The 17559-nt window shown below is 42.1% G+C and overlaps 2 protein-coding genes across 3 annotated transcripts in view; both read right to left on the bottom strand.

Annotated features, from left to right (window-relative positions):
• Positions 1-3726: 3726 nt before the first annotated feature.
• On the bottom strand, positions 3727-10111 carry LOC129177798 (ras-related protein Rab-18-like). Of its 2 annotated transcripts, XM_054769284.1 has the most exons (7): positions 9923-10111; positions 9536-9591; positions 9374-9435; positions 9078-9150; positions 7981-8099; positions 7771-7837; positions 3727-4885 (listed from the first exon to the last, which is right to left on the bottom strand). In XM_054769284.1, the coding sequence occupies exons 1-7, from the start codon at positions 9988-9990 to the stop codon at positions 4713-4715; spliced, it is 618 nt and encodes a 205-aa protein (XP_054625259.1). In that variant the 5' UTR covers positions 9991-10111; the 3' UTR covers positions 3727-4712. The 2 variants fall into 2 exon arrangements, with proteins under 2 accessions (XP_054625259.1, XP_054625260.1); XM_054769285.1 differs by lacking the exon at positions 7771-7837.
• A 2807-nt stretch (positions 10112-12918) lies between these two features.
• LOC129177534 (ATP-dependent zinc metalloprotease YME1L1-like) overlaps positions 12919-17559 on the bottom strand; it is a 15221-nt gene continuing 10580 nt past the window's right edge. Inside the window, exons 15-18 of the mRNA XM_054768770.1 lie at positions 17550-17559; positions 17390-17463; positions 17231-17317; positions 12919-17153 (exon numbers count right to left, since the gene is read on the bottom strand). The exon at positions 17550-17559 is cut by the window's right edge and continues 117 nt beyond it. Coding sequence (XP_054624745.1) covers positions 17010-17153; positions 17231-17317; positions 17390-17463; positions 17550-17559 — 315 coding nt within the window. The 3' untranslated portion in view covers positions 12919-17009. The remainder of the gene's footprint in view (positions 17154-17230; positions 17318-17389; positions 17464-17549) is intronic.

The following is a 17559-nucleotide window of genomic DNA, read 5'->3' as shown; positions in this document are numbered from 1 at the left end:
TAAAAAAAACAAAAGTCGTTCTTTGGTGTAGCAAAGCGCAACTACGTATTCTTATGCTGCGTGCACATACAGTAACTAGTTCTCTTTTTCTCCCGTATTAATCATTCATGGGAGTGCGTTTGTAACCACCTGTACAGTATTTTACCCATATTGTACTGAGCAACCAGAACAGAGTTTGCCAGCTAAATGTTTGCTGCCATAAATTTGCATGAATCCCTCCTACGTGTGTTGCTCCCAATTGACCAGCAACCAGTCTCAAATTCTTTTTTCGGTTGGAAAGTATTTGGCCTGCAACTGGTTCCCAAACGACTGCCGTCTGGGCTTTAATTTCCAGCCTTTTTCTGTCTGCTACTTGACAGGGACAAAAATGACTGGACTAGGTCCAATATCTAGCGTGAAGGCCGTAACGGACAACACTAAGTCATGCCAAATATTTCCTGGTATGAGGTATTTGTCTGTGTCATATTAAGAGCTTGATTTTGCTAGAGACAAGTCCTAATTGGTTTTAAACATCTGACAAGAATAAAAACTAAAAATCATGTAAAAATAAATATTTGCAAATCATAATGGCCGCACGGTGGCCTAGGTGTTAGGAATGGTTGGGCGCCTCTCGTCCTAAGTCAGCTGGGATAGGCTCCAGCATACACCCGTGACCCTAGTGAGGAAAAGATAAGCGGCATAGAAAAAGGATGGATGGATGAATCACATTTACAGTATACTGGGTCAAGTCGATTGCCCCTCGCTTCACTGCCCCCTGCTGGCTGGCACTCACACTGCACTGCCCTCAAACCAACTTGAACATGTTTACATGTGCCATCACTTTATCGTATAACACTGCATTACTGCCAACTTTTCTTACTTGGTGGACTCTTTGAAGCCATTCTGTTTAGTTTAATTGTGTCATACTATCACTAATAACTGTCGGCCGGAAACAACGCATTCATTTCACAACATGACTGTGGCACGTGTGCTCATACCTGAGCGAACGAATTGATGATTTTGAGTCTTATTCTCACTATTACAGTAACCTCCGAAGACAAATTTTAGACCTTGGAGTTCTTCAGTTCTTCACGACTATGTGGTGACACTTGTATTGACAAAAAGCAAAACTCCATGTCAGCACAGTACAAACACAAATAAAGTGCACTGAGCTCATTAAATCACATTTTAGCAAAATACGTATTCATATCCAAAATTAGCTCAATAAACCATAATATGACGAAACTTTCGACAACGTGGATGGCATTAAATTGTCTCTTCTCAGCGAGCTTTTCTACTACCGAAAACCGGGAGCGAAAACGGAAGTACGTTTGAGTAACCGGAAGTGCAATTTAGCGATCGACAATTAATTAGTCGTCTAAACAACTTGTAATGATTTTTAACAACAGAGAATTTTTTACATTTTTACATTCATTTATTTAAATCCATGAACTTATTTATTTTGAAAAATGCATTGAGGGCAACCCAGTCAGTCGTCACTATATGAATGCTATAGAACTACTGTACATAAACAGACGTCAGCTATAAGCTCAGCAAAACCGATTTTATGGAAATGAAAACTCCAAGCATCTAAATGTGTAAATGTCAAAAACAAGCGGACTCTCCGAGACCAGCATATCATATGCCATTAATAAGTGTATAAAGTCATAATATTCACTTCGCTTGAAGCTAACGTTAGCCACTCTGAATGGTGGGAGGTTTTTTCCCTTCTACCGCTAAAACTCACTGAAGATTAAGAAAAATGTGTGCAAAATTGACAGTTGATCATTATGAATCATGTCTCACCGTTGCTGTTTTCTGTTCATAACTTTGTTTATGAATGAAGTGCCGCTTTTAATGTTAGTCCATTGTTTGGGGTTACAGTTAAATTATTCCGACCTGAAACAATGACAGACATGGAAAAACAAACAAAAACAAGGACGATGGGACTTTAGCTATCTCCACTACCTCCGGTCAAAGATTGTTTAATATCTACAGACCTCTGGCTCTGACATAGACGACTGATGCTCGAAAGTTTGAAGCTAGTTAGTTCGAGACCTTTGTACCCATCCCACCATCCTGGGTCTGCGTTCAGACCGAACATGTACAGAATGCACAGTTGTGGCAATATATTGGTGAAAATTCACCAGCCAAAGTGCCACTACTTGCCGAAATGAGAATCATCTCCCATTTACAGTCACCACTGGAAAGGACAGACGACAGATAATTCAGAGAAAAATGTCTGGAACGCTGCGTACTTCTGACGAGAGTGGAGCACAAACCTGACACCAAACATAAGCTTGTAATCACACAGCAACCTCTGCAGCCATTTCACCAAATATGATTAACAGGATCTTTCCACTTGTGGCCTGCTTGTGCTGTTTTCTGACATTTTGTACGGAGAGTATTGAATGACGATGGAAACCTCGTTCTCACTCCCACTTGATTAATTTGGAAGTGATGCGTTAGTCGTGAACGAAGCGTCTCCAAGAGCCGGCTCTTTGAATCGAACAAGTCGTCGTGATTGGTTAAAACGTGTGGTGGTGCGTGTGTCGGCACTAAGCAGGAGGGGTGTAACTTTCACAAAGACTTGGAGAATGCTGTGAAATGTCCCCATTTTCATAAATCCAGAGTGATGTAATATAAACCAACAGGGGTGTATTTAGTCATGTGGGGCCCAAGGCAAAGCCAGGCATTGGGGCTCTCCACATCCTTGTACTGCACTGATAAGTGTTTTTAATTTTAATTTTTACAAAAAGTGAGTATGTAATCTAGGCGACTTTTTTCCTGCTTACAGCAACATTAAGATATAGTTTACTGCTTTAATACTCAAATATTTGTGACGAAAAGTGTCACTCTCAGCTTCATCTCTACAACTACTGCATTCTCCGTGGCTGACGCTTGCTGTCGTCGGTTGATGCCTTCAGCAGTTTTGATAAAAACTGTTTTCCTCTTGGCTTCTCCTCTTCTTCGCTCCACTGGGCTGACGCTACTTCATTTTTCTCCAAACCGTGCCAACAAGTTTTTTTTTTTACCGTCTTCCTGAATCAATCTGCGCATGCGCATTAACCCATCCATCCATCCATTTTCTATGCCGCTTGTCCTCACTAGGGTCTCGGAGGTATACTGGAGCCTTACCAGCTGAATTTGGGCGAAAGGCGGGGTACAATAAAAGAAAGTATAGTAGAAGAAAAAAAATGTTTGGGGGCCCTAGGAAACTGCCTGTGTTTGCCTAATGGTAAATCCAGTCAGCCCCTGTAAACCAAACATTCACAGGTTTTCTTCTGAACTAAAAATATGATTCACTGAAGTGCATAATTAAAAACAGAAAGGCAATGAGAACCTTTCATACATTGGAGAACATTATAAAAACAATTCACATCAAAGACAAACTTAATAAGTGATATGTTTTATTTTATTTTCAAGTGTTATCCCTCGCGTGTTTCCATCAATACTGTTCTGTAAGACTGCATTACTGATTTATGTAATATTGTTCCGTATGTACTATTCTGTACAATATTTTGCAGTTTGCAATAAAATTTATTTTTTTTAACTCAGCAGAAGGGCCAGGGAGGGGTTACACGCGCGCACACAAACACACACAAGCAAGCTGTAAAGGTGAGGAACATGCGCAGCAAAAAACTGTTAAGGGAGCCAAGCCAAAAGAACCGGCTCCTTTAAAAGAGCCGAAATTCCATCACTATTGTCGAGGATCTTGAGACCGCATTGAAAGTACACGACAAATAGTTTATCGCGGTGTCATTTATTTCTGTTTCAAACAGTACAAACGTTACCACACTGCAACTATAGCAGACACCATTCATCGTTAAGGCAGGTACCTTGGTGACATAGTGCTAAACATGATTGGAAAAAGCAACATTTCATGAAGAAAAAAAAGCGCTCGGGAATGATCGGATGTGTCAGCCAAAACCTTCAATAATAAATCCGGACATCATCACAATTAAATGAAGCAAAGCTAGAGGTATGGACGACACTATGGAAAGTTATCCAATTTCACTTGATCGGTCCAAAAATAATTTATTTACTGTAAATAAAATGCTCTTCCTCTACATAATTAACCTGTGTATGTGTCTAATTTAAAATGCGTGCCTTGGCTCAATAAAGCGACAAGATGGATGGAAAACGCTAAGTTCCGGTGTGTTATTAAAGCATATTTAGGGTGTTAAATACGGAGCGTGGGAGGGTCGTAGTTAAGGACCATTTTGTACACATACCAACCTTGAAAAGTATGGTTCCATAAAGTCTATATGACCTGTTTTGCATATTTATTTATATATATAGAAGGGGGAAAACATAACACCACAATACATTCTGATAGCAATTTCATGAATAAAGTCCTAACATGAACATTAAGTGAGAATGAAAGCGTGAAATGTCTTATTTATGCACGTATGCACAGTGTTTTGGTGCATGCTGAAAGTCGGTATGAGGCCAGCAGAAACGATTATTAGGTGCAGCAACATATGAAGAAGGCATGGCCGCAAGAGGAAGAAATTGTCGCCTAAATGCTGCTGTACTGTTTGGACAGTGAGATCATCTCAGAGTAGTTCCACACTGGCATCGCTTACTTTCATTTCAAACTCTAAAACAGCTAAACGGAAAGAAGTGTCATGTGCAAGGAGTCCATCCCCATCCTCTCTCTTAACCACTCGCAGTATTTATATCCGTTCTTGGTTCTGGTCTGTCATCTTTTCTGTCGTTTTGTCCACTTTTCAAGGTATGGAGCAGTAGCCTCCACACGCCCGGCCGCTGCCTTGCTCCTGGCTCCCCAGGCGCAGCTTCTGTCCCTGGGATTCACTCTCCCAAAGCCCCGGAGTCTGGAGGATCTTCTCGACAAGCTCCTCAAAGGCACACTGGACGCCGTCTTTGGTCTTCGCACTTGCCTCTGAAAGAAAAGACGAGGGTTGCCAGGAAACCATAAAAATCAATAAAAAACAGGAGAAAGATATTCCGTGACAAAACATATGATAATGAGATTTAAGTAATTCTTGTAACGGTAAAAATAAAAAAAAAATGACATGATGAATTAACTCGATTTAGGACGCAGGAGACATCCAAATCGACAAAATATTCTTTCCTGGCCAAGCCCGAAGTCGCTAAAATGGAAACTCCAAAGGAAAGTTAACCTAATTTCACAGAGAGGGCAAGATGCAAGATTAGACATGTGGAGGAGGGATCTGGGGAAGCGTGCAGACATGGACTGTATTTCAAGTTTAAAAACAAGTCAGATCCTCGCAAGATGCTAATCATAATGCAAATGCTCTGGAGAGGCTGCATCCAATCAAAAAGGCCAAAGCGACTTGCTGAGTGATATCTCTACCCAGGGCAGGGGTGTCCAAATGTTTTCTACAGAAGGCCGCATACTGAAAAATCCCAAAATGCCGAAGCCATTTTTACCGTAATTTCCTGGCCATTAAGTGCAGCAGTATGTAAGCCACACCCACTGAATTTAAAGAGGGGAAAAGAAGATTTGTACAAAGGGCGCAGCACTCTCTAAGCTGCAGGTGTCCACGGCGTAACATGGGATATTTAGCAAACAGAAAGATTTCACACGGAAAGATTTTTTAAACTTTAAACAGTGCCGAGCAGTGCGTGTAACACGGCTTGTTAAACAGCAGCCTGACAGAAAAGTCATTCATTGCTGTCCTCCTCCTCCACCTGGGAACTAAAAACCAGCTAAGTCGTCCTCTTCAAGTGTTGGAACCCACAATTCCATCGCCACACACACACTGCCAGTCTCTCTCCTTCTTGTGTTGTCACTACCAGCACCAGCGTCACCCCCACCCCGAGGCAAATCAGCCTCCCGAGCCCGTGCTGTCCTCCCCACCACGCAGCAGTCCAGCCGCCCGAAACCCGCCGGCGACTGTGGACCTCCCGACGCCGCTCCACACTGCCACCCGCAGACCCGACAAAAGCTGCTAAATCGATGGCCTTCAACCTGAAAGCCGCATGGCATGCACCTCTCCACGAGTTCTCCATGATGAGTAGTGATGTGCGGCTCGATACTGAAATATCGATACTTTCGATGCCAACTATTTAGGCTCTAAAATCGATTCTCAAATCAAAAATACTTCGTCATTTTATATCATTAACAGGAACACAGTGGAAAGTAACGGAATCATTGAAGCCTTGTCTAAATGATATGCAGTTGTTTAAAATTAATGAATAACTTACTCTAATGTTTAATATTTTTTATCTTATGAGCTACGCTATCGGATCGTTATCGCCGATACCAGCGTGAATGGTACTCAGTACCGATCGGAAAATACATCAGCGGTATCGCACATCGCCAATGATCAGGGTGCATGCACAAAGCACAAAATGACTGCTCCGTATCACACCAGATATCGCGAGACCAGAACGCGACCACAAATTAGCCGCATCGCTGTATCGGCTGCGGGGTTCAAGGGGTGAGGAAAAAGGAGCCACCTAGACACCAGAATTTATGGTACTTTATCTACCCATGCAGATATGCAAAGACAAATTACAGTCTATACATAAAGAGAAAACATTACAACATTGTTAACATGACCTTTTTCTGTTTACATTGCATTTTTTTTATTTTCCAAATATCTCAACTTTCTCCTACATTTTTTATCAGAAGATTATGACTTTATTCTCATATTCTCACTTTTGCCAATTGAACTTTCACTTTAATATACTCGTCATATTTCAACATGCTATTTTTATGCTATTTTTCCTCTTGATATCATAACTTTACTCTCTTAATATTTTGTCTTTATTCGTGTAAAATTATTCATTTTTTTCTGCCCACTTTTGCTCGTTTTCTAATTTTTCCATAGTTTCCTTGTTTAATTTTAGTTTTTTAATGTGCCAAGGGGCAACAAAGAAACAGCCGCCGGCCGTAAGTGGCCCACTTTGGACACCCCTGTATTAACTCACTCAGAAGTCCACAATTACAGGTACAAAATGCTTGTATGCTATGGAGCAGAAATACCTAACAGGTCGCGAGTCTTTGCCTGGGCAAATTAAATAATAATGTGATGACCCCACGCCCGTGAATGCACCTTTCGTCCTTGTCTGTGCTATTCGCTTGCTACGCCGCCATAAGGAGCGTGCCATGTTTATGGCACGCTGTTAAGCTTGAGTGGGCGGGGAAGTTAACGCGCTGTCCGAACGACACACAGCTGCAGATATCTGCTGGAGAAGAGCGCGAAATGAATAGAGAGAGACAGCGTCTCACTGTTGCAGCTCACGTTGTGTTACAAACAGTCCCTTTAAATATCAGACCATATGTCAGGGCCATATAGGTTTGGATTTTTGTCTCCCTTAAGAATAAAACATTTCATTTAAAAACTGCATTTTGTGTTCAGTTGCGTTGTCATTGACTAATATTTAATTTTTTTTGATGATCTGAAACATTTACGTGTGATAAAAAAAAAAAAAAAAGAAATCAGGAAGGTTGTAAACACTTTTTCACACCACTATACGTTCAGAACCACGCTATAGAGTGACATATTTTCAAAAATTTACTTCATTTCTTCATAACATTGATAGTTATAGCTTACAGATACTGAAAACACCAAATTCAGCATCTCATTAAATAAGAAAAATTGTCAAAAAATTCAATATTGTAAACTATTGGTTCGCGCTCTCGTCAGCGAATGAACTGCCAAAACCTCCCAAGCCTTTAAATGGTCTCTCAGCCAGAATTGAAATCCTGAAATCAAACAACTTTTGCACAATACCCTCATTTATTGAGAAGCACGGTCGAGGTAAGTCCAACTGAACTCCAACGCCGACACTCACCGATAAAAAGCATCGCGTGTTTCCTTGCAAACTTCAGGCCTTCACTCCGGTCGACTTCATGGTCATCCTGCAAAGCCAATGCAACACCATCCCATGCACCTATTATATATGCCCGTATTTACACTATATCATGACGTTTGAATCCGTAATACGTGTCTTACCACAATGGCCACAACCACCATGCAAGTCGCCTGTGCAGACGTGACTCACCCTATCGATCTTGTTCCCGACCAGCATTTTCACGATGTCGTTGCGAGTTGTGTAGGTTTCCAGTTCATTCAGCCAGTTTTCCAGCTTGGTGAAGGTGTCTCGCTTTGTAACGTCGTATACTGTAGAACCAAGAGAAATAATGGATAGACAACAGATGATAACGCAAATCATCACGGCTCGCTCCTCCCCGTCCAAACCCTCCTGCTAGCTTGACGCTGACGTTCTCCTCCGGTTTTGGAGGTTAGATACAGCTCCAGAACCATCTCCCCTTCTCTTTTCAAAATGCCTCACACGCTTATTAAACGCACCTTACAGCATGAAATGAACGATAATGTAAGAAGATCTATGCACGAATCGGAAGAGACATAATCTGAGTCTCGCTGAAGAAGTCATATGCAAGGTTCACGTTTGCGTCTACCGTGCGTTCAAGGTCCGCCCAACAGAGCAAAATCTCAAATATTGATGAAAAACATCATCAGTGAAGCATAAACATGTAAAAATTGTGTTTTTTTTTTTTTTAACCAGTTGTTCATGTATGCTGCACATTTTATTTGTATTATTACATTTAAAAAAATATTACTGAGTTAGGGTGGATGAGATGCGTTTTCTGCAGACAAAAACGGCCTATTTTCTAAGAAAAAAATGTTTAAAATATTTTTTGGACCAAAAATCTGCAAATTTGCGGGGCTAAGAATTCCGAATCCCAAATGATGGGACTATTTTTTGGTTTCACTTAACGTGCTGCATCACAAACAAACGCTGCACGTTAGGACGTGCAGCGTCTTCCTTACTTTACCGCCCCCCGGTGAGTCTCACTGGTTATCATTCATCAACTCGCAGGAGAAACGATCACATTTCTTTTGACTTGTCTTTATTATGTGAATGAATGTATTTCATCATTCTTTGCATTTCTCCTCCCATGAGGAATGTCAAAAAGACCATTGGAAACATATTTAAGACAGAACAAGTCTAATAATAATGATAGTAATAATAGTCATTTGTTTTCAAAATAAGCATGTGATGTATTTGCGCAAGTAAAATAATGCAAAAAAAGGAAACAAAATGAGGACAAAGCGATTACTAATGTAAGTTCTTACCAAGTATGACACCCTGTGCACCACGATAGTAGCTGGGTGTTAGTGTGCGAAACCTTTCCTGACCAGCTGTGTCCTAGGGAAAAACAGGCAGGATCAGAAAGTAATCTCGTAATTTTGTAGAAAGACGTTCAGGCTTTGGTACAAAAACACAGTGCAGCGCAAAAGTATAAAAGGTGCGCTTCATTATTTTAGCTGTGCAATGTCGCCTTCTAGTGGACAGACGCTGCACTGCGCCGTGTTTTTCCTGATAGCACTTTTGAATAAACAGATGACAATAAGGTGGTGATCTGTCTTACCCATATGGCGAGTTTCGCTTTGTTTCCATCAATAGATAGTGTCTTCACTTTGAAATCCACACCTTACCCAGCGTGAGAGAGAAATACGGAAGACATTTAGACCATTTTAAAAAGATATCATACAGTCGTCAACTCGTGTGTGTGTGTGCGTGAAAAGTAAACCTATTGTCGCCGACTGTTCTGGATCAAATGTGTCCTCTGTGAATCTCAGGAGAAGACTGTTAAGAAAATAAAGAAAGTTTTATGAAGAACCAGCTTTCGTGAGTTGACGTCACACTTTCAACAAATTGTAACAGGAGACCTTCAAAACATTGGGGCACTGGGGAAAAAATGCGGGGTGCATCCGCTAAAGCAAAACCGTAGTAAAAAAAATAGAAATTAAAAATACACATTGGCACATACATTTGATTTATATAAATTGGGAAAGAAAAAGGTAAGTGTTTGGCGAAACAGCTGCGGAGCAAAACAGCGCTAATAAACTTTACTTAACAGTGTCAACAGACTTAACATGCTAAGCTAGCTAGCCAGCTAGCTCATGTCACAACAAACCTGGACTTCCCCACTCCACTTTCGCCTATTATCAACAGTTTCAGAGTCGTCAGCACGTCGTCATCCATATTACGATGTAATGTCAGTTTGTCAACAGTTTTAAAACACAATTTATGCTGTTCTTTTTACGCAGCAGACTCCTGGCGACTCCCGTCCGTAGCCGTGACAGCCTGCGCACTGACAGCTCTGCGCAACTTCCGCCACGTGTGACGTCACGAGTAATCTTTAGACGGACACGTAAGTTATCGTTTTTCACGAGAAAAGGAAATTCGCCGACCGACCAAGGTTTCGATAGTGAGGCATAAATGTACAATGCAATATCGCATTATGTCAGTGATAACTGAGCAAAATGCCCTCATATTATACCCATGGGCATTTATTTATTCAACTGCAGAGAGTACTATTAGAGATTTATAGAGAGGCGTCTATTAGGAGTCAGGTGTTCATTTGTACAAATATATTTTATAATATCCAAACACAATTTACAGCTAAGGCTAGCAAAGGCTATACCTCTGTCAAGCCAAAAGTGCAAGCGCAGCAGGGGGGTTATGTTTTTGCCAGCGTTTATCTGTTTGGGATACGGAACAACTGGTTAAATTTTGAGGGTGATCCGGATCACCGTCTGGATCCAGGAATTTTTTGAAGTATTCGCTAATATTGCGAGATAATAACTTTTTCGACATTTGTGCATATGACCCCTCAAAAAAATGGTCAGAGCATTTGTTCCTGACATTTTGCCTTCGCGGTACATTGCGCTATCATGCTAGGTGTTAGTATGCTAACCTTAGCATGTTAGCATTGCTAGCATGCTAATATTAACATAGTATTAACATGTTAGCAGTGCTAGCATGCTAACATGAGCATACTAGCTTTTTTTGTGATTTTCATAAATATAAACTTAAGCAGACGCTTAGCGCTATCATGTTAGGTGTTGGCATGCTAACGTTAGCATGTTAGCATGCTAACATAATTATACCAACATTTTTAACATTTTCAGGTAGAAGGCACTTAAACTTAGCTCTATTATGATATATATATATATATATATATATATATATATATATATATATATATATATAAATCTTATTATAAAATCTGCATATTGTTAGAATTAAATGACTTATTAATAAGCTATGTTACACATAGCTTAGCATAGCAAAGTAGGTGAATATATACAAAGCTATCTGAACAAAACACCCACACCACAGCTTTGCGTTATAGGTGAAAAAAATAGTGTAATGTCTTACATTATATTTCTAATGTATAATAAATTCATCTTACTTTTACTTTGGACACCCCTGCCTTGAAGGCTCAACACTTTAACACAGTACTACTACAGCCTTCGTGTGTGAAGCTTGGCCCATTAAAAGTGGGTCAAGGACTAGTTAAGTGGTTGTAAAACGCCAAAACCCATGAACTCCATCTTCTTCGGTGTTGGAACTTGACGATACGTTCATCGTGATCTCCTGCTGGCGGAGAACCCGAGTCCTGGATGGTGTTCCTGAGCAACTGGCTGACACCTACAGGAATTCTGCTATTTCCATCACCGTCACCTCTGTGACCGACGCCCTGGCTCTGTTCCTTGGCTGCAGCTCGCCCTTCGGCTCGGTGCCGTCCTTTTGCCTTTATGCTGGGATTTCACTGTGCTTCTGCTATGTGGACAGCCTCACCTTCCTGGGGGCTTGCATGGCTCTTGATGGACAGAGAGAAGCGGGGAACAAACACTGGTTCACCTGTGCTAGAGTCCCAGAGGTGCTAGAATCCCCATCCAAACCCTCTAAATGCTTTAGTATCTGTTGCGCTGAATGACAGAAAAAGAAGAACCCGGGCTGATGAGGCTCATTTTTGAGCGCTTTTTATGGGCCATTTTTGACCCACAAGTACATGAAGGCATCCATCCAGTTGCCTATGCTTATCCAGGTCGCGGGGCAGCAGTCTCAGTAGGGAAGCCCAGACTTCCCGGTCCCCGGCCACCTCCTCCAGCTCCACCGAGAGGACACCAAGGCGTTCCCAGGCCAGCTGTGAGACATAATCCCTCCAGCGTGTCCTAGGTCTGCCCCGTGGCCTTGTCCCGGATGTGCATGCCCGGAACACCTCACGTCCGTATGAGCTGAGGTGGCTCGGGCATCTAGTCCGGACTCTTTTGTCTATTTAAAAGTACATTCAAAACACACCTTTTTGTAAAGGCATAGGTAGAACTAACCCCTGATAGATATTTTTCTCTCTCAACCCAACTAGTTGAGACAGACTGTCGTCCCACAGAGCCTTACGCAGGTTTCTTAGGTTTTTCCCCTGCCTCCGTCGCAAAGTGCATGCTCATGTGGGGTTTCTGTTGGCTCTTTTTTTCATTTACGTGCCATTAGGTAACTGTTGTTGTGATTTGGCGCTGTACAAATAAAGTGAATTGAAAACAGACATGCATGTGTTAACCGGCGCCGGACTAACGAGAATCTGGACCAGTAGCAAATGTGACACAGGCTAGCGGGCACTGCGTAGCAAGTAAAGGTGACACAATAGAGAGGGGTCCAAAGTTGGCGTCTTCTCATGATTGCGCTCGTTCACTGGTCGGCGGTGCATGGCTAAAGCTAACGGTCCCAGTCTCCCTACGGAATGACTCGGCACCATCACGCACCCTGTGCTGGCGTAAACGTGTCATTGCACTGACAAAATGAAACACAGCACCGTACATAGAAAATAGTAGTAAGGTTCAATTGTGAAGAACAATAGGGTGGGGGTGCCTGTTTAATTTACAATTCTTCATGTAGCATTTCCGACCTCATACACATGCACATGCCAATATATGAAGGCCGGCAAAATTATCCAGTTTGTCATTTGTGATTCATTTATTTATTTATTATCACAAGACTTTTTTTTTTTTCCTGGTGGAGAAACCCCGTCACGTTTTGATCTCGTGACACGAGTTCTTAAGGACACCCCTACTCAGTTATATGCACCTCATATTTCATGTTTTTTTCCCCATATAACAAAAATACAAATCATCATTAAACATGGAGGTTTATTGCGTCTACATAGAATCGTACTATTTCTAGAACAGTTGAGTTGAAATCAAAAGCAAAGCTGTATTTTCAAAGCACACAGATGTTTTCCTGTACATCTATTTACAGTTCTCTCATTACATCCCACTCTTAGATACTGTACAGTTACAGGTGGGGAAAAAGGCCAAAAGACAAAACGTACCATACGTAATGAAGGGGGAAAAATGTTCTAAAAAAGCTAAAAGTGGGCACAGCTGTAATCATCAAGCTTGTATGTTGACAACAAAACCTTCCTTTAGTCCTGCAGTACGTGTACTGTAAATGTAAAGCCCTACGTCCAAATACAAAGCACACACGGGGGGGTTGGTGGCCCTTGAGGTTACGCACGAGTTCCGTTCCGCGGAAATCATGAATGGGCCTGCCTGTTGCTTACCTCTGGCCTGGCGTTGTAGCTTTGCAGGTTGCTCGCATGATGTATGCACGGTTATGGCCTGAAGGGTGGGTTCCTAATAAAGCGCCCGTTTTCCAGTTTGGTCCTCAATTACGTCGCCATGGTTACACAGCATGTTACCAAATACGCATGGACATCTTCAAAACCTATCCAGTGATATAATGCTTGTTTTTCCCCCCTGCATGGTATGGGCTGAAGGGGGTTCCTAATCAAGTGTTCTCATCAATCGGCCTGTTTTCAACTTTGTCTGTCAATTAAGTTGCTATGGTTACACAAAATATTACACAGTATAAATAGCACACTGTTAAGGTGTGTGTTCTTTACACTGTTGGTTCCGCATCAGTTGTGGCAGAATAGGATATTAAGGATGTCCCAATCTGATATTGATATCAGATAGCGGGTTGATATCAGAGTGTGTGTGTATGTGTTTTTCCAGCAGCGACCGGATAGAGACCATGCCATCACAACAGCGAGGAGCAAGAGCAATGTCGGTGTAACGGTAAAAAGCCGTTGCAAGCTGAGTGGAAAACTTGCCATGCACCAGTTTCCCGTGGTGGCACGGAACTGGGGGAGTTTAATACGACCAACCTCATTGGCCACTGGACATTAGTTACAACAGAAGAGAGCGAGCCCCTGCCTGTGGTGAGCAATGGCAGGTTTAAACGTCTCATTGAGCACCTGGACTCTCGCTATATTTAGTCTAGCTGCCACTACACTGCAGACGAATCTACACACCACATGCATGAAGAAGTAAATGACTAAATGAGTTTTTCCTCATGCTTACTGTTTCAGACTATTGTTCTCTATTTGAGTAATATCAAACATCCCACACTATAAAATAAGTCATACAAGTATGTATGATTCGTGTTAATATTGGATCAATATGGTATATTGGTATCGTATCGGAAGTGAAAAAGTTGTATCAGGACACCCTTATAAAGATTTAATAATAAGTATTAAAGTATGAGGAATAATAGAATGGGCTGCTGTGCTCTGTAGGCCCATAATAATGTCAAAGTAATCATTGCGTCCCATTAATAAGACCACTACACTGTTTGGTTATTACTCTTCATTTCTGAACATCAGCGACCTGGCAGTCCTGACTGTGTCTGTGTGGCTGCGTGCAGGCAGGACAGTTGAGTTTGCGGATGTTGTTTTGGCGTGGTTGTGGCCGACAGTAGCCCGTTTTGTTTTTGCAATTAAGAAATTGTTGAAGGACCACCTTACAGCGTACGGGTAGACATTGCAATACAATCCTTGTCCTTGAAAGGGTCACCGACATGATTTTTCAACTTTGCTTAATTATGTTCTATATTGAGGCTACACGGTGGCCTAGTGGTTAGCATGTTGGCCACACAGTCAGGAGATCAGGGAGATTTTGGTTCGAATCGCCGTTGGGCATCTCTGTGTGGGGTTTCCATGTTCTCCCCGTTCGTGCGTGGGTCTTCTCCGGGTACTCCGGTTTCCCCCCACATTCCAAAAACATGCATTTTAGGTTAATTGGCAACTCTAAATTGTCCGTAGGTATGTATGTGAGTGTGAATGATTGTCTATATGTGCCCTGCAATCGATTGGCTGGCAACTAGTCCAGTGTGTACCCCGCCTCTCGCCCGAAGTCAGCTGGGATAGGCTCCAGCATAAGTGAGGATAAGCGGCATATACGATAGATGGATGTTCTATATTGTTTGTATTTATGTCCTACGTTTTTCGTTTTTTTTGACAGCGAACCAACATTAAATTAGTAAAAATTACATTTTTGTACGTGGCGGCCGCCGTTTTTGGGTCTTAGCTTCTTAGACCAGGGGAGTTTGAGGAGGAAGAAACATCTGGAGATGAAATAGAGAACTTTCAGAACATCGAATTAAGACGTATGGGCTACATGTCTGCTGAGATGTCCGCTGACAAAGACATGGAGATAAAGATTGGTTGGCTTCAAACACAAAATGGTAAGTGTAAATTACCTTGGAGTTGCTTATCCTTCCAATTATTGTTTTAAATTGGCTACTTAATGAGCGTAAAGGGCTCGTTTGGAGCCTTTTTTATTGTGTTCGGCGCCGGCGTCTTTTGGAAAAGAAACTTACAGTATCGCTTGGACACTGAACAGCCAGCGACTGCTATTTTTATGAAAAATATACCGATCAAAGTCGCCAAGCTAACTCTTGTGTTTGTTTACTCTGCTAAGATGGGAACTTGGGAAATGCGCCTTTTCTGACGACTGCCTACCCAAAATGGTGGCAGTCACATACAGAAATATAATTTTTACTAATTTAGGCGTAGACCATAATTACAAACAATATAGAACATATTTAAGCAAAGTTGAAAAATCATACCTGTGAGCCTTTAAGCCTAGGTCACAACCGGGCGTACAAATTTTCTGGCCGCCACAAATCGCCACATATCTATGGTGACCATGAATGAGTATAATCTTGACACGCATGGAGGACGTACAAAATATCTCAACGTGCGTTGGCCACATTAATTACATATGTGGGGGGCACGTGTGGCGCATGACACATACAGGAGTCCGCAAGTGCGACATACGAAAAAACTGACATTTCGGCCGAACCCGACACCAGCAAAACGCACGAAAGACACACGATTGCCGTACTGACGACGCACGAAGACGTACAAAAGTGCCTAAGTTTGTCCTGCAACCTGAAAAAAAAATAAGCGCCCATAGAGTTTGTTTGGCATGACAAAGACCTTCTGTGGCCTAAGGCTCAAAAATCAGCACGTCAAACGTGCGCCCTCTGTGCGTTTTTCCGCACGTAGACCGGCCGTAGGAGCCCGTAGACCGGGAGCCCATGTGCATGTGACGGAGGCTTTAATGATAGTCACGACAGTCAAGTACGGCCAGTTTTGATCAGACAGTATATTCTTCGGCGTCACACTGCACTGTAACTAGTTCTTGAGCTAGTCTCGTGTTCATGGAACAAATGTATGTTTTTAATTCATTTATGGGAGCGTGTACGTAACCACGAAACACCGGGACCACCTGTATAGACCCACTCAGCAGCAGTTTTTGACACATAACAATGTGGGTATTTTAAAAGTGCTATGATGAAGTGACACTTAAAAAATAAAAATGTTTTACTGGCAAAAGCAATTGTATATGCAGTACATTCCCCAAAAGGCAACCTTACTTAAAAAAAAACAACAAAAACAATAATATTCAAGCTACAGTTCGTGAGGACACGACAAATATGAGTCCAGATTTGGATCAGCTCGTTGTTGACATTAAACCCACAATGCAGCTGAACAGAAATCAACTCATCATTTACAAAGTAATCATAGCAGATGCTTTTTATGGTTGTGGTGCGTATTTACATTCACATACTACTAGTACTTCCTCCTACCAATTGAGTGCCCTGAGCAACATTCACAAGATGTAGGAATTTGTGCCAGCATTATGACTCAGTCTAGAAGGGGTTTTCAGACATAATTCACCATGGAAAAAGCACAAGTTTGAGGTCGCATTAGCCTTTCAGTACACAAGCGCTCTTGTGGGGATAATGCCAATCACACTGAAATGTTCTAATGCACTGGTTCAGAGGTTTTTGTACCAGCCCTGAGTCTCTTTGAAAATAATAAAACAGAAACAGCCACCTTTTTTTACTTTTTGTTGTCCTCCTGGCTTCTTTCATCTGGTCTCCAGGGTCTTTCCCTCCAAGACCAGCTGGATCTCTTTGGCATCCAGCGTCTCATACGAGAGCAGCGCATCGGCGAGGTTCTTGTGCTCTTTGGCGTGAGACTTCAGGAGGGCTTTGGCTCGCTCGTAAGACTCCTGAGGAAGACGACGGCAATTTAGCAAAAGTAGCAGGACATTATGAACATGTCTTAAACAGATGTTTAAGCACAGACCCTCAGTAACACCCTGACTTCATGCTCCACGGCGGCTTGAGTTTCTGGACTCTGCTCCGTCATATCAGTGTAGGTCATCACACCCAACTGTGATCAAATACGGAGAAAATGAAATGACACTACCACAAATCAGCCGCTGCAACACTTTTACAAGCTCACCTTTTCACACATTCCAAATCTAGTCACCATCATCTTAGCAATCTTGGTGGCGCTGTCAAAGTCGCTCGATGCTCCTACAGACCACCACCAATTGGGACGCAACTTTATGGTCGGGGAACTGCATCATTTTTGCATTTATGCGATTGTTTCATCTTCTAACCTGTTGTGAT

This window comes from Dunckerocampus dactyliophorus, chromosome 2, assembly GCF_027744805.1.
Source record: "Dunckerocampus dactyliophorus isolate RoL2022-P2 chromosome 2, RoL_Ddac_1.1, whole genome shotgun sequence".
Lineage (NCBI taxonomy): Eukaryota > Metazoa > Chordata > Actinopteri > Syngnathiformes > Syngnathidae > Dunckerocampus > Dunckerocampus dactyliophorus.
Note: the sequence above shows the minus strand (reverse complement) of the source record. Positions and strands in the feature narration are given on the sequence as shown.